The sequence below is a fragment of the Entelurus aequoreus genome, linkage group LG21 (genome assembly GCF_033978785.1).
Source record: "Entelurus aequoreus isolate RoL-2023_Sb linkage group LG21, RoL_Eaeq_v1.1, whole genome shotgun sequence".
NCBI classification, from domain to species: domain Eukaryota; kingdom Metazoa; phylum Chordata; class Actinopteri; order Syngnathiformes; family Syngnathidae; genus Entelurus; species Entelurus aequoreus.
Genome location: NC_084751.1, coordinates 45,943,460 through 45,967,740, shown reverse-complemented (window position 1 = coordinate 45,967,740; position 24,281 = coordinate 45,943,460). Strand labels below are relative to the sequence as shown.

Below are 24,281 nucleotides of genomic sequence, written 5' to 3'. Positions count from 1 at the left end.
AACTTGCACTTACAGATGTAGCGACCGACTGTAGTTACTGACAGTGGTTTTCTGAAGTGTTCCTGAGCCCATGTGGCGATATCCTTTACACACTGATGTCGCTTTTTGATGCAGTACCGCCTGAGGGATCGAAGGGCATGCGCATTGCCGCTTATGTGCAGTGATTTCTCCAGATGCTCTGAACCTTTTGATGATAATACAGATTGTAGATGGTGAAATCCCTAAATTCCTTGCAATAGCTGGTTGATAAATGTTGTTCTTAAACTGTTTGACAGTTTGCTCAGGCATTTGTTGACAAAGTGGTGACCCTCGCCCCGTCCTTGTTTGTGAATGACTGAGCATTTCATGGAAGCTGCTTTTATACCCAATCATGGCACCCACCTGTTCCCAATTTGCCTGTTCACCTGTGGGATGTTCCAAATAAGTGTTTGATGAGCATTCCTCAACTTTATCAGTCTTTTTTGCCACTGTTTTGAAACAAGTTGCAGGCATGAAATTCCAAATGAGCTAATATTTGCAAAAAATAACGTTTTCCAGTTTGAACGTTAAGGATCTTGTCTTTGCAGTCTATTCATTGAATATAAGTTGAAAAGGATTTGCTAATCATTGTATTCTCTTTTTATTTGCGATTTTAAACATTGTGCCAACTTCACTGGTTTTGGGTTTGGTAGGTGCTAATATACACACACCGTAATAATACCCGTATGTTGAAGCACAGTGACTACGTTAGCGTGTAAGGTTCCGATAATCCATCAAGCGGTGCAACTTTGTAGCTGACCAAAGTCGTTCTAAATTTTTTTTACGGATTTTGTGTAATGTTCTCTATTTTCAATGAAACATCAAAGTTATGGTGTTGCTTGCTTACGTCATTTATTTAACAGGCGTCAACCTGCAGTCCACGCAAATGTTTTATGAGTGACTCCCGTCTACTGGTCACACTTATCATTACACCACGTACCAAATAAAATGGGTAAGCACAACCAGAATTAATACGTACACTACATACGGCGCACTGTCCATTTTTGAGAAAATGAAAGGATTTTAAGTGCGTCTTATAGTCCGAAAAATACGGTAACTTGCCGTCAGTTATAATAATACATATTTTTGGCACTGTAATAGAGGGATTCATTTACAATATGATTATTAGACAGCCAAAAGAGCTCGCAGTTGTCATGATCTGTTGTCTAGATCAGTGGTCCCCAACCACCGGACCGATTGGCCGCACAAGAATTTATTTATTTATTTTTTTAAATTTGTTTAATTTTTTTTATTTTTTTTATGAAATCAACATAAAAAACACAATATATACATTCTATGTCAATATAGATCAATACAGCCTGCAGGGATACAGTCCATAAGCACACATGATTGTATTTATTTCTGTAAAAAAAAAAAAAATAAATAAATAAATAAAATTTAAACACCCAACACCCCCCCCCCCCACCCCCCCCCCCCCCACCCCACCCACACCCCAAAGTCAATATTTATTTATTTATTAGATTAAATTGTTTTCTTATATAATAAAAGTGAGCTTTTGTTAAACCAAATATTGTGTGTTTTTTTCCATATACAACAACCTATCTGGACTCGATAAGAGAATCGATAAGGAATCGGTTCGATAAGAGGATTCGATAATAGGCTCGAACTCAAACATCATCCCTAGAAATATCAGATTGCATCCTGGGAGAACAATCCTCGCAGTAAACTGTCGTGACACTCAGTGTGATTTATTGTCGTTTTACAGCCACTATAATAAACCCCAAAATGAATAGTTTTGGTCCAAGCTGCCCATATGCAGTTTTTCAAGTGGACCTGATGCATGTAGTGTCCAATATGTGTGGTAATTAATAGCGAGTCTTATATCGTCCATACAGCGCAACATACTGTAACTAACAAAGCGCCAAGTGTGAAATGAATTCCCCCGGCACTTAAAACAGATGAGACGGCAAGCGGATGAATTAATGACTCCGGGTAATTATTTATTTCTCCACTGAAATACTGCTAGCCAGGCTGCACTCTGTCCTCCCTTTACCTGTAAAAAAATAACTCTGGGGGGGGGAAAGGGTAAAAAGCCGCAGAGAGGAAGAGGGAGTGGCAGACGAGTGTGTGCTTCAGTTGCTGAGAAGAAAAGAGCCTAATCTCCAGGGAGGCCAGAGTTGGCATAACATCACTTCTTCTGGACAACCTCCTTCATTCATCCGCCTCGCTCCCACTGCACTATCCTTCTTTTATCCACATGCAATCTTGCCTCCCAACCCTCCTTTGCAGCTCTTTAACCTCTTTTTCCATCACTCTCCTTTTCTTCATCAACACACCCACCACCCCCCCCCTCCACAACTTCTTTTAGGAGAGAGTAAATGTTGGGAGCGTTCTATTCTGCTGTAGTTGGACTTTACGTAATGGCTTGTGTGTTTGTCTGGTATTTAACCCTTGTGCATTAAAAAGTAAGAATTTTACATAAAAAAGAAAGTTTATAGGAAAACTTTAAAATGTTGGCAATATTATAATAATCATCGGAATTTTACCTGGTGATGACGAACGTCATAATTTTACTAAAAAAAATGTCACTATTTCATAGGAACAACAAAAAAAATGGCCAAATTGTAATAAAAGTCAGAATTTTATACGACAAATGTCACCATCTTACATTAAAAAAGTAGTCATTTTACGAGAAAATATTGCAATATTACAGAAATAATATGAGAAATTGCTCCCAATTTTGTAAGACACATTGTGAGAAAAAGACTGATTTTAGTTAATTAATTTTGTATTTTTTTTTTGTTTGTAATTATTTTTTAATCTTCATCATTTACTTCAAGGTATTACAGTATGTCTCTATATACATACTTATTTCATTTTTGTAATTTATTTTGGCCAAAAGGGGCACATTTAAATTTTGTACACACACTTGTTATTTCATATGTTGACCAAAGGGGGAGCACTTTTAAAATATTTTGACGGATTTTTGAGCGCCGTGTGTAATGTTCTTTATTTTCAATGGAACACTTTTGTCATGTCTGTTCATGTTTTTGTTTTGGCCATGTGTTTGTTTTTTGGACTCTTTTTAGTTCCTGGTTGCACTTCCTTGTTTGGTTTGGTTTCCATGGTCACCCATTAGTTTTCACCTGTCCTGTCACGCACCTGTTTCACGTTTCGAGTCACACACCTGTTTTCACTGATCACGTCACTATTTAAATCTGTCTGTTTCTGTTGTTCGTCCTGGCGTCTTCACACTATTTCATCACTCTGCTCCATGTCTTGTCACAGTTCTTTACCAAGTAAGTTTTGTTCATTTATGCCACAGTTAGTGTTTTTGTTTTATTGTTCATAGTTTTAGTTCATAGTCAAGTTTGTATTTCCGCCTTTGTGCGCACCTTTTGTTTGCTTCCTTTTATTAGTGTTAAAAAAATAAATCATGTATTTAAATTCACGCCTTGCCCGCGCCAATTTTCCTTTGCCTTCTGGGAGAACAAACCACGCCATAGACCCAGTCGTGACATTTAACCCTTGTGCATTAAAAAGTAAGAATTTTACATAAAAAAGAAAGTTTATAGGAAAACTTTAAAATGTTGGCAATATTATAATAATCATCGGAATTTTACCTGGTGATGACGAACGTCATAATTTTACTAAAAAAATGTCACTATTTTATAAGAACAACAGAAAAAATGCCCAAATTGTGATTAAAGTCAGAATTTTATACGACAAATGTCACCATCTTGCATTAAAAAAGTAATCATTTTACCAGAAAATATTGCAATATTACAGAAACAGAAAGAATATGAGAAATTGCTCCCAATTTCGTAAGACACATTGTGAGAAAAAGACTGATTTTAGTTAATTAATTTTTTTTTTTTTTTTGTTTGTAATTATTTTTTAATCTTCATCATTTACTTCAAGGTATTACAGTGTGTCTCTATATACATACTTATTTCATTTTTGTAATTTATCTTGGCCAAAAGGGGCACATTTCAATTTTTTACACACACTTGTTATTTCATATGTTGACCAAAGGGGGAGCACTTTTAAAACATTTTGACGGATTTTTGAGCGCCGTGTGTAATGTTCTTTATTTTCAATGGAACACTTTTGTCATGTCTCTTCAAGTTTTTGTTTTGGCCATGTGTTTGTTTTTTGGACTCTTTTTAGTTCCTGGTTGCACTTCCTTGTTTGGTTTGGTTTCCATGGTCACCCATTAGTTTTCACCTGTCTTGTCACGCACCTGTTTCACGTTTGGAGTCACGCACCTGTTTTCACTGATCACGTCACTATTTAAATCTGTCTGTTTCTGTTGTTCGTCCTGGCGTCTTCACACTATTTCATCACTCTGCTCCATGTCTTGTCACAGTTCTTTACCAAGTAAGTTTTGTTCATTTATGCCACAGTTAGTGTTTTTGTTTTATTGTTCATAGTTTTAGTTCATAGTCAAGTTTGTATTTCCGCCTTTGTGCGCGCCTTTTGTTTGCTTCCTTTTTTTGTAGTTTATTAGTGTTAAAAAAATAAATCATGTATTTAAATTCACGCCTTGCCCGCGCCAATTTTCCTTTGCCTTCTGGGAGAACAAACCACGCCGTAGACCCAGTCGTGACATTTAACCCTTGTGCATTAAAAAGTAAGAATTTTACATAAAACAGAAAGTTTATAGGAAAACTTTAAAATGTTGGCAATATTATAATAATCATCGGAATTTTACCTGGTGATGACGAACGTCATAATTTTACTAAAAAAATGTCACTATTTTATAAGAACAACAGAAAAAATGCCCAAATTGTGATAAAAGTCAGAATTTTATACGACAAATGTCACCATCTTGCATTAAAAAAGTAATCATTTTACTAGAAAATATTGCAATATTACAGAAACAGAAAGAATATGAGAAATTGCTCCCAATTTTGTAAGACACATTGTGAGAAAAAGACTGATTTTAGTTAATTAATTTTGTATTTTTTTTTTGTTTGTAATTATTTTTTAATCTTCATTTACTTCAAGTTATTACAGTATGTCACTATATACATATCTATTTCATTTTTGTAATTCATTTTGGCCAAAAGGGGCACATTTCGATTTTTCACACACACTTGTTATTTCATATGTTGACCAAAGGGGGAGCACTTTTAAAACATTTTGACGGATTTTTGAGCGCCGTGTGTAATGTTCTTTATTTTCAATGGAACACTTTAAAGTGTTGGTGTTGTTTACTTGAGTCGAATTGCATGTACACTCTTATGTATGACTGCCATCTACTGGCCACACTTATCATTTCACCATGTACCAAATAAAATAGCTCTGAGGTCGGAAAGCGCAACCAAAATGATCCCGTACATTAGGCGCACCGGGTTACAAGGCGCACTGTCGAGTTTTGAAAAAATGAAAGGATTTTAAGTGCGCCTTATAGTCCGTAAAAGACGGTCCTTTTTTTTGTCAACCCTTGTGTAATGTTCATATTGTTGTTACTCAGCCAGCGTTTGTGGGTCTGATGGACCCGTTGCATTTTGTGGCTTTTAATGCCTCACAATCAAACACTCTTATGTTAAAATACTGAACAGATGTTTACCTTATCCCAATAAACATCTGTTCATCAGACCCACAAACGCTGGCTGAGTAACAACAATATGAACGTTGCACGGAAAATTTCTCTGGCAGTTTCTGCATCCCAAAGGGATTCTTCTTTTGTGTTTCTGCACCTGCGGTTCCCGCACAAGGTTGCAACATTGTTTGTCAACACTGTCTGCTCTCATTTTCTCGCACATTTGACCCTCTGATGTTCTGTGTACCTACACTCTGTCCTCCTCCTGTCTAGGCCTGTTGTGTGTGTGTGTGTGTGTGTGTGTGTGTGTGTGTGTGTGTGTGTGTGTGTGTGTGTGTGTGTGTGTGTGTGTGTGTGTGTGTGTGTGTGTGTGTGTGTGTGTGTGTGTGTGTGTGTGTGTGTGTGTGGTACACAGAACATCAATTTCCACACTTATATTAGCCCCGGGTCCAGTGGACCCGGACATCTTATATGTAATATAAATGTGTAGGGGGGTGTGGTCATTAAATATGTATTCTGATATATGTTCTTCACAGAAAATGAGCCAAAGTCAGTGAGTCTCAGTTTGAAAAATTAATTAATTGTATCATTTTTCTTTTAATACAAAATGAAAACGGGTCCCACAGACCCGAACACCACACGGAGTACCGTATTTTTCGGACTGTAAGGCGCACTTCAAAAATCCTTTCATTTTCTCCAAAATCTGGTCGCGAGCCAATCGCAGGGCACGTAGAAAAATAAACGTTCAGGTCACTTATTCCCAGCCTCTTCCCGCTGGCAAATATCCCAGCCTAATGTACGGAATAAGCCTGGTTGTGCTTACCGACCTCCAAGCAGTTTTATTTGGTACATGGTGTAATGATGAGTGTGACCAGTAGATGGCAGTCACACATACGAGATACGTGTAGGCTGCAATGTGACACCAAAAATGTTAAATGTTCCGTTGAAAATATAGAACATTTAGAACACACGGCCCTCAAAAATGTGTCAACATTTTTTAGTACGACTTTGAAGCCGCGCCGCTTGATGGATTGTCGGCCCATTACGGCTACCGTAGTCAGAGATACAAGTATTAATACGGTGTGTGTATTAGGACCGCAACACATTATCTAGCGTTTTGTTTCACAATATTATGCAAAACCAACTTTTCTTACCTTCTAGTACCATGCTAATTTCCATCTGGAGTCCCTGGCTAACTAAATTAAAGGGATACAAAAATCATGCAATAACATTAAAATTATACTATAAGCATGTAATCAAATTAAATAAAAGTCATAAAATGCCCTTTCATTGACACATAGTTATTATACTCATTGACACATAGTTATTATACTCATTGATACATAGTTATTATACTCATTGACACATAGTTATTATACTCATTGATACATAGTTATTATACTCATTGATACATAGTTATTATACTCATTGACACATAGTTATTATACTCATTGACACATAGTTATTATACTCATTGATACATAGTTATTATACTCATTGACACATAGTTATTATACTCATTGACACATAGTTATTATACTCATTGACACATAGTTATTATACTCATTGATACATAGTTATTATACTCATTGACACATAGTTATTATACTCATTGATACATAGTTATTATACTCATTGACACATAGTTATTATACATTACAAGCACACCTCTCCTTTACATCATAACTCAGACAATACATGCTCTCGTTCACATCTGTCATCATTTGTAAAAACAACCATGATTTTAACACACACATCACACCTTACATTTTCTCATGCATAAATATAATACGCATTAAGTTGACATGTCAATCATAGTGCCCACCTTATTGGCCGTGTGAGCAACTTCGATTTTTTAACTTCAATTGTGAATGAAGAATAATCTGTTAGACTTTTCAACTTTGTTGTAAGGTCGTTCCATTCCTTTATTGCTCTATATGAAAAGGCTGATTGTGCAAATTAGTTTTTACATCTGGGTACAGCTACACTGCCCCCTGGTGGAGGTTGGTGTGTTTCCAGTTGTCACAGCAGATGTAAACTGGACAAAGTGCTTAAGTGGCGCCGGTGCGGTGCTATTTAGGATTCGATGGGCCATTCGTATTGACGCCAATCTTTGAATGTTAGCAATCTATATTTTTGGAGAACTAAACAGTGATGGCGGTGTTGTGGTTTTCGCTCGAGGATTTTGAGCGATTTGTCTGCGCTAAGTTTACGATGGCCTCAGTGTCATTTTGCTTGCCTGGGTTCAACGTGTTATACAATAATAATAATACAAATAATAATATATGTTATTTGTTAAAAACCCTTTTACATTGAGTCAACAACCTCAAAGTGCTACAGTGTATTAAAAATAAAAATACAAAATAAAAAACATTTAAATAAAAAGATAATAAAAACATATATTAAAATAAAAACTAGAACAGGCAAATAGCTAAAACTAGTATGCATATATCTAAAAAGAAGGGGTTTCAAGCCTTTTTTTAAAAGCATCCACAGTCTGTGGTGCCCTCAGGTGGTCAGGGAGAGCGTTCCACAGACTGGGAGCGGCAGAGCAGAAAGCCCACAATAATAAAAACGGGACATAATCATTGCATTAAAATAAGTTTGAGCTAAATCCGGTGTTAACCATGAATTGATGAACTTAAACAAGTTGAACAACTTATTGGGGTGTTACCATTTAGTGGTCAATTGTACGGAATATGTACTGTACTGTGCAATCTACTAATAAAAGTTTCAATCAATCAATCAAACGAATTTCTATAACAAAAACCTATGATGAGGGGATACTATTGTCAATTAGTTTTTGGCTATTATTTGGTTAACAAGTGTTCTACTCATCGGTTGTAAGTGAATCAGACGTCTGTTCACAAACCATTTCAGCAGTCAATATGTAGTCATTGTATATAATGACATTCCTGTATATTTCTGTCTCTGACATATTTAATGAATAATCCTACTGGAGTTGATCATTTGTCTTTTCTTTTCCTTGCTAGTTCCTCCTCGGGAGCCGGTGATCACCTGTAGATCCAACACCTATCCTAAAGGCTTCTACTGCAGCTGGCACCAGCAGCACTCCACATACATCCCCACTACTTTTGAAGTGGATCTACAGTGAGTCCTTTTATTTGGTTTTCTTACAGATTGACATGTTTTTTTTTTTTTCGATGTCCACATTTGATATCTAAAGCTAATAAACGAGCAAAGTTAACTGAAATGCACAGAAGCTGAGAAGTCGCAGTGGATTGACCTCCAATAACGATATTTATGATGATTGCAGTCCTAATCGAAACATAACCAATTCCTCTTTGGGTCGTACCAAAATTACTCAGCAAATTGCGTCTGTTTTAGAATCCCTATCTGGATTACCGTATTTTCCGGACCATAGGGCGCACCGAGTTATGAGGCGCACAGCCAATGAATGGTCTATTTTCGATCTTTTTTCATATATAAGGCGCATTAATCCACGCCTTTATCTCGACTCGTTTAGACTACTGCAATGCCCTGTATGTAGGCATTAGCCAGGCCTCCCTCGCCCACCTGCAGCTCGTGCAGAACTCTGCAGACGTGAGCACATCACCCCTATATTAGCGTCCCTTCACTGGCTCCCTGTGCGTTACAGAATCAATTTTAAACTCCTTTTGTTTTTAAATGTCTAAACAACCTCGCGCCAACATATCTCTCCGACCTCCTTCGGCCTTACTGCCCCACCCGATCCCTAAGATCAGCCGATCAGCTGCTACTGACGGTCCCGGACACAAGGCTGAAGCTTAGAGGTGACAGAGCTTTCGCCGCTGCTGCTCCCAAGCTCTGGAACAACCTACCTCTGAGTGTTAGACAAGCCTCCTCTCTTCCTGTTTTTAAATCTCTCTTAAAAACATACTTTTATTCCATGGCTTTTAACACTGAGTGATACCCATCCTGCAATGGCGCCCCATAATACACCTGCTGTCAACCTGTTTTTATGTTTTTATATTTTATTTATTTGTTTTGTGGGCGGGTCTTATCTACGTGCCTCCACTTCGACAGCGTTTTCTCCCCGCCATCTTTGTTGTAGCGGTGTAGCGTGCAAGGACGGGAGTGGAAGAAGTGTCAAAATATGGCGCTCAGCCAGCGTTTGTGGGTCTGATGGACCCGTTGCATTTTGTGGCTTTTAATGCCTCACAATCAAACACTTTTATTGTTAAAATACTGAACAGATGTTTACCTTATCCCAATAAACATAAACATCTGTTCAGTATTTTAACATAAGTGTTTGATTGTGAGGCATTAAAAGCCACAAAATGCAACGGGTCCATCAGACCCACAAACGCTGGCTGAGTAACAACAATATGAACATTACCACAAGGGTTAAATTGTCAGTTTATCAGACTGCACCTACACCCCATAATCCAGATTGTTTTGCCACACTTTTTTTTATTGCAGACAACTAAGGAAAAAAACTGGTAAAAACACTGAAAACCTAAAATAAACAAAACCGGTGTCATGACGAGGGGGTTTTCGCAACTTACTGCCAGGATTGTTCTCCCGGGATGCAAACTGACTTTTGAGGACCAGGGTAGCAGGTAGGAACATATTTAATTCCAAAAACTCAAAAAGGTACAAAAAAACAGAAAACAACCTGAAGGCGAGTGTGCCCATCGCACGCGGAAGCTAAGGCAAAAAACTTAGGAAATTAAACATGAAACTGAAAACATGAAAACCTCACTAAACTGTGGCTTGACACAAATAGCATGAACTATGGAAAAAGACATGGAACGAGCAGCATGAACTAAGCAATCGCATGAATACAAGCATGAAACTATGGCATGGAAAGAACAATGTTGCCAGACCGACTAACTGGCAACGACAGGCTTAAATAATACTTTCCTGATTAGAGCAAGTGCGTGTCCCGAACCCATGAGGCAGGTGAAACTAATGAGTCGCCATGGTGACTAAACAAACAATGGAGCGCAAACAGGAACTAAAAGAGTCCAAAAACTACCGTATTTTTGGACTGTAAGTCGCAGTTTTTTTCATAGTTTGCATTAGCGTAAAATATCAAATAATATGATTGATCTCATTCACGTAAGAGACTAGACGTATAAGATTTCATGGGATTTAGCGATTAGGAGTGACAGATTGTTTGGTAAACGTATAGCATGTTCTATATGTTATAGTTATTTGAATGAGTCTTACCATAATATGTTACGTTAACATACCAGTTGGTTATTTATGCCTCATATAACGTACACTTATTCAGCCTGTTGTTCACTATTCTTTAGACATTTTAAGTTGCCTTTCAAATGTCTATTTTTGGTGTTGGCTTTTATCAAATACATTTCCCCCCAAAAATGCGACTTATACTCCAGTGCGACTTATATATGTTTTTTTCCTTCTTTATTATGTATTTTCGGCCGGTGCGACTTATACTCCGAAAATTACGGTAACAAAAAATAACAAACATAATCCAGACCACAGATCGTGACAACCGGAGCAGGCCAGGGATTTATTAAAGAATTAAAGTCCTACTGAAAGCCACTACTAGCGACCACGCAGTCTGATAGTTTATATATCAATGATGAAATCTTAACATTGCAACACATGCCAATACGGCCGGGTTAACTTATAAAGTGACATTTTAAACTTCCGGTTGAAAACGTCTATGTATGATGACGTATGCGCGTGACGTCACGACGGCAACGGAAATATTCGTACCCAATGTGTCACCATACAAACTGCTCTGTTTTCATCGAACAATTCCACAGTATTCTGGACATCTGTGTTGGTGAATCTTTTGCAATTTGTTTAATGAACAATGGAGACTGCAAAGAAGAAAGTTGTAGGTGGGATCGGTGTATTTGCGGCTGGCTGTAGCAACACAACAAGGAGTGCTTACTTGGATAGCAGACGCGCTAGCCGATGCTAGCCGCCAACCGCATCTGTTATCGGGTGAAGTCCTTCGTCGCGCCGTCGATCGCTGGAACGCAGGTGAGCACGGGTGTTGATGAGGGCTGGCTGGCGTAGGTGGAGCGCTAATGTTTTTATCATAGCTCTGTGAGGTCCGGTTGCTTAGTTGCTAAGTTAGCTTCAGCGTCGTTAGCAACAGCATTGTTAAGCTTTGCCAGGCTGAGAATTATTAACCGTGTAGTTACATGTCCATGGTTTAATAGTATTGTTGATCTTCTGTCAATCCTTCCAGTCAGGGATTTATTTCTTTTGTTTCAATCTGCATTTGAGCCAGATGCTATCACGTTAGCTCAGTAGCTAAAGAGCTTCGCCGATGTATTTTCGTGGAGATAAAAGTCACTGTGAATGTCCATTTCGCGTTCTCGACTCTCATTTTCAAGAGGATATAGTATCCCAGGTGGTTTAAAATACAAATCCGTGATCCACAATAGAAAAAAGGAGAAAGTGTGGAATGCAATGAGCCAGCTTGTACCTAAGTTACGGTCAGAGCGAAAAAAGATACACCCTGCACTGCCTCTCTAGTTCTTCACTCTAACGTTCCTCATCCACAAATCTTTCATCCTCGCTCAAATTAATGGGGTAATCGTTGCTTTCTCGGTCCGAATCTCTCTCGCTCCATTCTAAACAACGGGGAATTGTGAGGAATACTAGCTCCTGTGACGTCACGCTACTTCCGGTATAGGCAAGGCTTTCTTTTATCAGCGACCAAAAGTTGCGAACTTTATCGTCATTGTTCTCTACTAAATCCTTTCAGCAAAAATATGGCAATATCGCGATATGATCGAGTATGACACATAGAATGGATCTGCTATCCCCGTTTAAATTAAAAAAAAATCATTTCAGTAGGCCTTTAAGAAGGGGTGTGGGCTGATGAGGTGTGTTTTAGCATCCGGTACACACTATCACCCTCACTTGTGGTAGGCGGAGACCAATGGAGTGTGTCTTTGTCTTTCATCCACCCACATCATGAAGTCCCGCAGCTCTAACCACAGCGGGTGGCCCTCATTAATACCGTAATACCATTATAACTGTATTAGAAAGATAATGAGGTGTAGGACTGGGAGAATGATGATAAGGGTAAGTCATGTGGTCACTTTCTCTAGCCTCCTGAGAGAAATACCCATTTTGTCAGCCATCTTCTCAACAGGATTGGACAGAAAAATGCCACGGCTTCTCATTTCCGTCCTGCACTTGTTGTGTTTCCAGACATAACCAGCGTTCACTGGAGGTGCAGAAAGATTCCTTCCATAAGAACCGCTGCCACGTACGTTTTCCAGAGGTCTTCTCCAGCTTCCCCTACACGGTCAACGTGACGGCCATCAACGCTTTGGGGAAATCATCCAGGACCTTTTCCTTTGAGGAGTCAAGTATAGGTAAATGCTTTTTTACCGGAGTTGTTTTCTCCAATATCCTTTTGGTGTACCTCCCCCATTGTTGTTGTGAACATGTTGTGCAACGTTGCATGCTCACTAATCAAATGTACTTTTGGCTGCGGTGTTTGAAGTCATTCTGCTCTACGTTTCGCCGCGTCGTTGCAAAATATGCGGACCTTTTCGTGAACGTTTACCAACTACGTTTGGCTCCAACCTGGCACAGTCCTAGGATTCTTTCCCACAAATACTTGACAAAGCATCAGAAAACGTTGAAAATCTAGACCAGGGGTTTGGCAAACCAAAATGTTGGACCAAAAATACAAAAAATTAATCTGTCTGGAGCCGCAAAAAATTTTAAAGTCTTATAAAAGTGTTATAATGAAGACAACATATGATGTAAGTGTCTATATTAGTTGTATTAGCCTACTATCAAAATGACTTTAAAATTCTTATATAAGTGTTATAATGAAGACAACACATGATGTAAGTGTCTATATTAGCTATATTAGCCTACTATCAAAATGGCTATAAAAGTCTTATATAAGTGTTATAATGAAGACAACACATGATGTAAGTGTCTATATTAGCTATATTAGCCTACTATCAAATACGACTTATATACGACTTTAAAAGTGCTATTATACAGCATTATTCACATGTGAATAATATAAATACAGTCTATTATACAGCATTATTCACATGTGAATAATATAAATACAGTCTATTATACAGCATTATTCACATGTGAATAATATAAATACAGTTTATTGTATAGTATTATTCACATGTGAATAATAAAGCATTATTCACATGTGAATAACATAAATATAGCCTATTATACAGCATTATTCACATGTGAATAATATAAATACAGTCTATTATACAGCATTATTCACATGTGAATAACATAAATACAGTCTATTATGCAGCATTATTCACATGTGAATAATATAAATACAGTCTATTATACAACATTATTCAGATGTGAATAATATAAATCCAGTCTATTATACAGCGTTATTCAAATGTGAATAATATAAATAGTCTATTATATAGCATTATTCACATGTGAATAATATAAGTACAGTCTATTATACAACATTATTCACATGTGAATAATATAAATACAGTCTATTATACAGTGTTATTCAAATGTGAATAATATAAATACAGTTTATTGTATAGCATTATTCACATGTGAATAATACAGCATTATTCACATGTGAATAACATAGTCTATTATGCAGCATTATTCACATGTGAATAATATAAATACAGTCTATTATACAACATTATTCACATGTGAATAATATAAATACAGTCTATTATAAAGTGTTATTCAAATGTGAATAATATAAATACAGTTTATTGTATAGCATTATTCACATGTGAATAATACAGCATTATTCACATGTGAATAACATAAATAGTCTATTATGCAGCATTATTCACATGTAAATAATATAAATACAGTTTATTGTATAGCATTATTCACATGTGAATAACATAAATACAGTCTATTATACAGCATTATTCACATGTGAATAATATAAATACAGTCTATTATACAGCATTATTCACATGTGAATAATATAAATACAGTTTATTATACAGCATTATTCACATGTGAATAATATAAATACAGTTGTGTAGCATTATTCACATGTGAATAATATAAATACAATCATGTGTGTTCTCCTACAGAAAATATATTTAAACCAAAAAATATATATTTTCTTCATCTTTTTCCATTTTCACACATCTCTGAAAGAGGTCCAGGGAGCCACTAGGGCGGCGCTAAAGAGCCTCATCGGTGGTTGCTGACCCCCGACGTGAGGGCATCTCATTGAAGATGTCGGCCCCTCCCTCAATGTTGAAACATTTGTTCAACCACAGACGACTTGATTGTATTCACTCCCTCGGGTGGCTGCTTTCACACACATCAGTAATCAATGCCAGAAAGACGGCAACATACAAAATGCACGAGACAATAAATGAAATGTGGAGCCGGGGCCTTTTTTTTTTTTCCCTCGGCAAACAAGCGTGGTCCGTTTGCCAGAAACTAACGAGCGGAGCTTTGAAAAATAATCGGAGCTGATGAATTGAAGCTGATGTGAGTGTTACAAATGCGTGGTCAGACGTCTGAATAAAAGATGTCAGATAACACAGCTTGTAAACACATTTATCTTTCCTCCGATAATTCAACGCTGCTCAAGTAAAAACAACAAAAAAAAAGGCCAGGGAAGCAGCATGGGTTGGGGTGGACTTTCCGTTAATTGGCGCAATCACAACGTTGCAAATTCCTGGAGGGTTTTCTTCTTTTTCTTCTTGTCATCGCATTCAACAGGAGAATAATTTCCAGCGACACATGGGTGATGTCATTTGTCCATCCCCCACTTGGAACAAAAAGTACAAATCAATCTGCACATTCGTCTCAATGCTTCCCAATTAGTAATAGTTTCTTACTCCCTTGAAATATATTATGTTGTTTTGTGTAATGCTGCGGTAACTGCACATTGTTTGCCCATCAGCTACAGTAAAAATATTGTTATTTTATATATATATATACATATATACGGTGGTGGTCAAAAGTTTACGTACACTTGTAAAGAACATCATGTCATGGCTGTCAATCATTTCTACAACTCTTATTTTTTTGTGATTGGAGCACATACTTTTTGGTCACAAAAAACATTCATGAAGTTTGCTTCTTTTATGAATTTATTATGGATCTACTGAAAATGTGAGGGTCAAAAGTATACATACAGCAATGTTAATATTTGCTTACATGTCCCTTGGCAAGTTTACCTGCAATAAGGCGCTTTTGGTAGCCATCCACAAGCTTCTGCTGGAATTTTTGACCACAAAATTGGTGCAGTTCAGCTAAATGTGTTGCTTTTCTGACATGGACTTGTTTCTTCAGCATTGTCCACACCTTTAAGTCAGGGACTTTGGGAAGGCCATTCTAAAACCTTCATTCTAGCCTGATTTAGCCATTCCTTTACCACTTTTGAGGTGGGTTTGGGGTCAATGGGCCCCTTTCAGCAACCGTTCTTAAGAACACATTTTGTTCTTAGGCCCATTTACCAAGTTTTTAAGGGGATTTTTGTATTCACCAATGTTTTCTTAGGTGAGAACAAAATCTACGGGTGATCCAGAGCACTTTTAGGGTGGCCTATTTGTTCTTAAGTGTGACAAGTTCCCTTACTTCTATTGTCTAATGTTTAATTAATATCATAGTTTATATATATATATATATATATATATATATATATATATATATATATATATATATGTATGTATGTATGTATGTATGTATGTATGTATGTATGTATGTATGTATGTATGTATGTATGTATGTATGTATGTATGTATGTATATATACACTACCGTTCAAAAGTTTGGGGTCCCCCAAACAATTTTGGGGAATAGCCTTCATTTCTAAGAACAAGAATAGACTGTCGAGTTTCAGATGAAAGTTCTCTTTTTCTGGCCATTTTGAGCGTTTAATTGACCCCACAAATGTGATGCTCCAGAAACTCAATCTGCTCAAAGGAAGGTCCGTTTTGTAGCTTCTGTAACGAGCTAAAGTGTTTTCAGATGTGTGAACATGATTGCACAAGGGTTTTCTAATCATCAATTAGCCTTCTGAGCCAATGAGCAAACACATTGTACCATTAGAACACTGGAGTGATAGTTGCTGGAAATGGGCCTCTATACACCTATGTAGATATTGCACCAAAAAGCAGACATTTGCAGCTAGAATAGTCATTTACCACATTAGCAATGTATAGAGTGTATTTCTTTCAAGTTAAGACTAGTTTAAAGTTATCTTCATTGAAAAGTACAGGGCTTTTCCTTCAAAATAAGGACATTTACATGTGACCCCAAACTTTTGAACGGTAGTATATATATATATATATATATATATATATATATATATATATATATATATATATATATATATATATATATATATATATATATATACATAAAAAAATATATATATATATATATATATATATATATATATATATATATATATATATATATATATATATATATATATATATATATATATATAGAATTTGTGTACATTAGTTCTATTCTAATGTACACAAATATAGATATATAGATAAGAAAGACAGACATATAGCAAAATGAGCGCGCACGCTACAAGATGCCGTTGATCGTGCCCTGGGGATGGAGCGCATATTTCACCACCATGTAGACCTATTTGCCCGAAGTGAAAAATATTTATTTGAACCCTTTAGACTACCAAGAGCAGTCCCCCCTTTCTCAAACTTACGTTTTGACATTATGTATTTCCCCCCGCGGGATAATACGAATGTATTTTCTGTAATCTGTTTGTTTTTTCTTTCTTTTCCGCCGGAATTGTGCCCTTATATGGGGAATCAAGGGCGTTTACCGATGCAATTTATGGAATTAAGGGTGTTTACCTATGCATATTGGGGATATAATGGCGTGTTTATATGCAAATCATGATAAACACGCACATGCTAACCATTTGGCATTCAGCAACTTAAGAATAGCAGGTGGGAACAATTTGGTCGTTTAAGAACACATCATTAATTTTTAAGAAACAAAGATAAGAGGAGAAGTTAGGAATTTATTGCTGAATGGGTGTTGGAACACCCAACTGCGTCCAAGACCCAACCTCCGGGCTGATGATTTTCGCTTGTCCTGAAGAATTTGGAGGTAATCCTCCTTTTTCATTGTCCCATTTAAAGCAGCAGTTCCATTGGCAGCAAAACAGGCCCAGAGCATAATACTACCACCACCATGCTTGACGGTAGGGATGGTGTTCCTGGGATTAAAGGCCTCACCTTTTCTCTTCCAAACATATTGCTGGGTATTGTGGCCAAACAGCTCCATTTTTGTTTCATCTGACATCACATGGACAAAGATAAGACCTTCTGGAGGAAAGTTCTGTGGTCAGATGGAACAAAAATGGAGCTTTTTGGCCACAACACCCAGCAATATGTTTGCAGGAGAAAAGGTGAGGTCTTTAATCCCAGGAACACCACACCTACCGTCAAGCATGGTGGTGGTAGTATTATGCTCTGGCCCTGTTTTTCTGATATATATATATATATATATATATATATATATATATATATATATATATATATATATATATATATATATATATATATATATATATATATATATATATATATATATATATATATATATATATATATATATATATATATATATATATATATATATATATATATATATATATATATATATACATTATAGTGTCTTCCAAGTGTGCTGTTTCTTATTAAAATAAGGACTTTTATCGACGCTACAACCAATTATTCAAATCCACATTGTTTCTTATGGGCAACTCTTACTTTTCCGTTGACGAAGTATGTCCAAGACCACTTCAGTTCATAAATAAGGTTCCACCCGGTTTTATCGTGTTAACCTTGAAAGAAAACACACTCAAAACAACACCTATCTGGGCAGATGTTGCTTTAGTTAGTCAAATTTGGATGACAAACGCTGCGTAAAAGCCTCTGACGGTCGGGCTCGTAAAGTCGTCTTTCCGTGAGACCGCGGACGTTTATGCGGGATTGTTAAAACTGCTAAAGCACCGACTGCAGGGTAATGAAGAGAGAAAATGTGTCAACTTTGGGGAAGGAATGAGCTGGACTGGAACAGATAAGGGAAGAGCTTCCAGCAGTTCTCAACTGGGTTGTATCACTTCTTTGAGAGTGTGAGGGTTTGCAATAAAGTGATCCAGTGACATGTTCAACCAAATCCTGGACACAGGACTCATGAAGATGTTAATGCTGGCCACATTAACGCCTTGGCTGAGGGAACTTCTTTTAACAAAATGCTCCTTATTCTGCCTTCTTTCACATGTCCCTGTACTTCTTATACAAACCCCGTTTCCATATGAGTTGGGAAATGGTGTTAGATGTAAATATAAACGGAATACAATGATTTGCAAATCCTTTTCAAGCCATATTCAGTTGAATATGCTACAAAGACAACATATTTCATGTTCAAACTCATAAACTTTTTTTTTTTTTGCAAATAATAATTAACTTAGAATTTCCTGGCTGCAACACGTGCCAAAGTAGTTGGGAAAGGGCATGTTCACCACTGTGTTACATGGCCTTTTCTTTTAACAACACTCAGTAAAGGTTTGGGAACTGAGGAGACACATTTTTGAAGTGGAATTCTTTCCCATTCTTGCTTGATGTACAGCTTAAGTTGTTCAACAGTCCGGGGGTCTCCCTTCTGCTATTTTAGGTGCCACACATTTTCAATGGAAGACAGGTCTGGACTACAGGCAGGCCAGTCTAGTACCCGCACTCTTTTACTATGAAGCCACGTTGATGTAACACGTGGCTTGGCATTGTCTTGCTGAAATAAGCAGGGGCGTCCATGGTAACGTTGCTTGGATGGCAACATATGTTGCTCCAAAACCTTTTTTGTACCTTTCAGCATTAATGGTGCCTTCACAGATGTGTAAGTTACCCATGTCTTGGCCACTAATACACCCCCATACCATCACACATGCTGTCTTTTACACTTTGCGCCTAGAACAATCCGGATGGTTCTTTTCCTCTTTGGTCCGGAGGACACCACGTCCACAGTTTTCAAAAACAATTTGGACTCGTCAGACCACAGAACACTTTTCCACTTTGTATCAGTCCAGCGAAGCCGACGGCCTTTCTGGGTGTTGTTGATAAACGGTTTTCGCCTTGCATGGGAGAGTTTTAACTTGCACTTACAGATGTAGCGACCAACTGTAGTTACTGACAGCGGGTTTCTGAGGTGTTCCTGAGCCCATGTGGTGATATCTTTTACACACTGATGTGGCTTGTTGATGCCGTACAGCCTGAGGGATGGAAGGTCACGGGCTTAGCTGCTTACGTGCCGTGATTTCTCCACAATCTCTGAACCCTTTGATGGTATTACGGAGCGTAGATGGTGAAATCCCTAAATTCCTTGCAATAGCTGGTTGAGAAAGGTTTTTCTTAAACTGTTCAACATTTTGCTCAGGCATTTGTTGACAAAGTGGTGACCCTCGCCCCATCCTTGTTTGTGAACGACTGAGCATTTCATGGAATCTACTTGTATACCCAATCATGGCACCCACCTGTTCCCAATTAGCCTGTTCACCTGTGGGATGTTCCAAATAAGTGTTTGATGAGCATTCCTCAACTTTATCAGTATTTATTGCCACCTTTCCCAACTTCTTTGTCACGTGTTGCTGCCATCAAATTCTAAAGTTAATGATTATTTGCAAAAAAAAAAAAAAGTTTATCAGTTTGAACATCAAAAATGTTGTCATTGTAGCATATTCAACTGAATATGGCTTGAAAAGGATTTGCAAATCATTGTATTCCGTTTATATTTACATCTCCAAGTATCTTATTTCTTCTCTCAACCTCCGAGTCTCTTTAGTCCTCATTCCTTGCTATGGTTATTAATATATAGCTTTTATCATCTACTTTCTCTCAGCTTGTACATTAACAAGTTTTCTGTTTTTGTTTCCACCACATTTCACAGTTTAGGGTAGTTTATACAAACCAGGCTAAAGACCTATTGGGGAGTGGTACAGTCTACGTTTACACTGATACCATGTAGGGTTGTACGGTATACCAGTATTAGTATAGTACCGCGATGATAATGAATCATATTCGGTCTCTAAAAAGTACCGGTCACCCGTCATCGTCATATCGTGGCATTGCTGGTTTTACGAGCAGAGGAGTATGTTCGGCAGCGCACACATACAGAGTACTTACGAGCAGACAGTGTGTAGATAAACATGCTTCACTACACACCGTAGGACGAGACAATAGCTCACCGGCGTCACCGCTAACAAAAGCCAGCGTCCCTGAATGTACACGAATGCCATGGGTGGATCTACACCTGACATCCACTGTGATGATACCAAGTACAGGAGCGTTTCTAGTCAATACTACTATGATTACATCAATATTTTATAGCATCACAAAATCTTCTTTCGTTTAAAAAAAAATGTATATTATGTTTATAAACTCAGGAATGACCATTATGACCAATGTATGATCCTGTAACGACTTGGTATCGGATTGATACTCAAATGTGTGGTATCATCCAAAACTAATGTAAAGTATCAAAGAAGAGAAGAATAAGTGATTATTACATTTGAACAGAAGTGTAGATAGAACATGTTGAAACAGAAAATAAGCAGATATTAAGAGTAAATGAACAAGTAGATTATTAATCAATTTTTACAGTTTGTCCCTCATAATGTGTACAAAATAATAGGTGTATAAATGACACAATATGTTACTGCAGACTAATTAGGAGTCTTTGTTTGTTTACTTACTACTAAAAGACAAGTTGTCTAGTATGTTTACCATTTTATTCAGTTAATTTTTTGGATTATTATTATTTCTTCGGTCAGTGGTCAACAAAATAAACAAACAGTTTTACATAAACAAACAGTTGTACATTCATAAATTGAAAATGTTGCAGACCGAAAGGGTTTAGGCTGAAGTTGAACACTTAAACCTACTTATTCAAGGACTAAATTGCAATAACAAACATATGTTCAATGTACACTAAGATTTTGTGCTAAAATAAAGCCAATAATGGCATTTTTTCTGGTCCCCTTTATTTAGAAAAGTATCGTAATACATTTTGGTACCGGTACCAAACTATTGGTATGGGGACAACAGAAGAATAAGTGATTATTACATTTTAACAGAAGTGTATATAGAACATGCTGAAGGAGAAAGTAAGCGGATATTAACAGTAAATGAACAAGTAGATTAATAATCCATTCATACAGTTTGTCCTTTATAATGTGTACAAAATAATAGGTGTATAAATGACACAATATGTTACTGCTGACTAATTAGGAGTCTTTGTTTGTTTACTTACTATTAAAAGACAAGTTGTCTAGTATGTTCACTATTTTATTTAAGGACTAAATTACAATAATAAACATATGTTTCATGTACACTAAGATTTTTTGTTAAAAAAAAGCCAATAAAGCAATTTTTCTGGTCCCCTTTATTTAGAAAAGTATCAAAGTACAGAAAAGTATCGAAATACATTTTGGTACCGGTACCAAAATATTGGTATCGGAACAACACTAATACTATGTAACTAATCAAACCATAGCAGATGCAATTTCTGTCTTTTGTTGAAGTGTAAGTACATAAAATAAGGGTAATACCTTACGAAACAATATGAGTTAAAGGCCTACTAAAATATATATTTTTTTATTCAAACGGGGATAGCAGATCCATTCTGTGTGTCATACTTGATCATTTCGCGATATTGCCATATTTTTGCTGAAAGGATTTAGTAGAGAACATCGACGATAAAGTTCGCAACTTTTGCTCGCTGATTAAAAAAAGCCTTGCCTGTACCGGAAGTAGCGTGACGTCACCGGTTGAAAGGCTCCTCACATTTCCCCATTGTTTACACCAGCAGCGAGAGAGATTCGGACCAAAAAAAGCGACGATTAATTTGAGCCAGGATGAAAGATTTGTGGATGAGGAACGTGAGAGTGACGGACTAGAGTGCAGTGCAGGACATATTTTTGTTTCGCTCTGACCGTAACTTAGGTACAAGCTGGCTCATTGGATTCCACACTCTCTCCTTTTTCTATTGTGGATCACGGATTTTTATTTTAAACCACCTCGGATACTATATCCTCTTGAAAATGAGAGTCGAGAACGCGAAATGGACATTCACAGTGACTTTTATCTCCACGACAATACATCGGCGAAACACTTTAGCTACGGAGCTAACGCGATAGCATCGGGCTTAACTGCAGGTAGAAACAAAAGAAATAAACCCCTGACTGGAAGGATAGACAGAAGATCAACAATACTATTAAACCATGGACATGTAACTACACGGTTAATGCTTTCCAGCCTGGCGAAGCTTAACAATGCTGTTGCTAACGACGCCATTGACGCCAACTTAGCAACGGGACCTCACAGAGCTATGCTAAAAACATTAGCTATCCACCTACGCCAGCCAGCCCTCATCTGCTCATCAACACCCGTGCTCACCTGCGTTCCAGCGATCGACGGCGCGACGAAGGACTTCACCCGATCATCAATGCGGTCGGCGGCTAGCGTCGGATAGCGCGTCTGCTATCCAAGTCAAAGTCCTCCTGGTTGTCTTGCTGCAGCCTGCCGCTAATACACCAATCCCACCTACAACTTTCTTCTTTGCAGTCTCCATTGTTCATTAAACAAATTGCAAAAGATTCACCAACACAGATGTCCAGAATACTGTGGAATTTTGCGATGAAAACAGAGCTTTTTGTATTGGATACAATGTGTCCGAATACTTCCGTTTCAACCATCGACGTCACGCGCATACGTCATCATACATAGACGTTTTCAACCGGAAGTTTGGCGGGAAATTTAAAATGTCACTTTATAAGTTAACCCGGCCGTATTGGCATGTGTTGCAATGTTAAGATTTCATCATTGATATATAAACTATCAGACTGCGTGGTCGCTAGTAGTGGCTTTCAGTAGGCCTTTAACAACAAAGTGTACCAAATTGTTTAATAAAAGTCAGGCTTTTGTCAACGTTTTGTTTTATCGCATAGCGACAACGTGAACACATCGGATTTAGCGTTAGCCTGTTAGCATTAGAAGTTCACTTGTGGTGGATACCGTTCCAACATCTAAGTAAATAGTGAATATTGAATGTGCTGTACCTTCGTTTACTGCCTGCTCTTGTTCACATTTAGCCTCAGACAACGAGGTCACAGAGTCCCAGCGAGCAGCTGGAGTCGCCGCTTGGAAGTCCGTCTGAATACTAAATCATTCTCTGTAAATACGTTGAAAAGAGCCCGTCCACTTCTCGGAGCTTTGCATACCGAGATGAAGTTTGTATAGAATAATGAACGGCATTAAACGGCATACTAGTTTAAACACTGCTGAATGAATACACAAGGTACACTATATTGCCAAAAGTATTTGGCCACCCATCCTAATGATGGTGTCCTAATCACTTGGCCCGGTGTATCAAATCAAGTACTTAGGCATGGAGACGGTTTCTACAAACATTTGTGAAAGAATGAGCCGCTCCGTGATTTCCAGCCTGTGCAACAAATCCAGTCGTGAAATTTCCTCGCTCCTAAATATTCCAAAGTCAACTTTATTATAGGAAAAGTGAAGAGTTTGGGAACAACAGCAACTCAGCCACCAAGTGGTAGGCCACGTAAACTGACAGAGAGGGGTCAGTGTGGATGCTGAAGCGCATAGTGCAAAGACTTTCTGCACATTCAGTTGCTACAGAGCTCCAGACTTCATGTGACTTACCAATTAGCCCACGTACAGTACGCAGAGAGCTTCATGGAATGGGTTTCCTTGGCCGAGCAGCTGCATCTAAGCCATACATTACAAAAGTCCTATGCAAAGCGA

The 24,281-nt window shown here is 37.6% G+C and overlaps 1 protein-coding gene across 1 annotated transcript in view; it reads left to right on the top strand.

Annotated features, from left to right (window-relative positions):
- Positions 1–24,281, top strand: part of LOC133638626 (ciliary neurotrophic factor receptor subunit alpha-like) — a 322,030-nt gene that overhangs the window by 181,206 nt on the left and 116,543 nt on the right. Inside the window, exons 3-4 of the mRNA XM_062031417.1 lie at positions 8,521–8,638; positions 12,680–12,846. Of these exons, the coding sequence (XP_061887401.1) occupies positions 8,521–8,638; positions 12,680–12,846 (285 nt within the window). The remainder of the gene's footprint in view (positions 1–8,520; positions 8,639–12,679; positions 12,847–24,281) is intronic.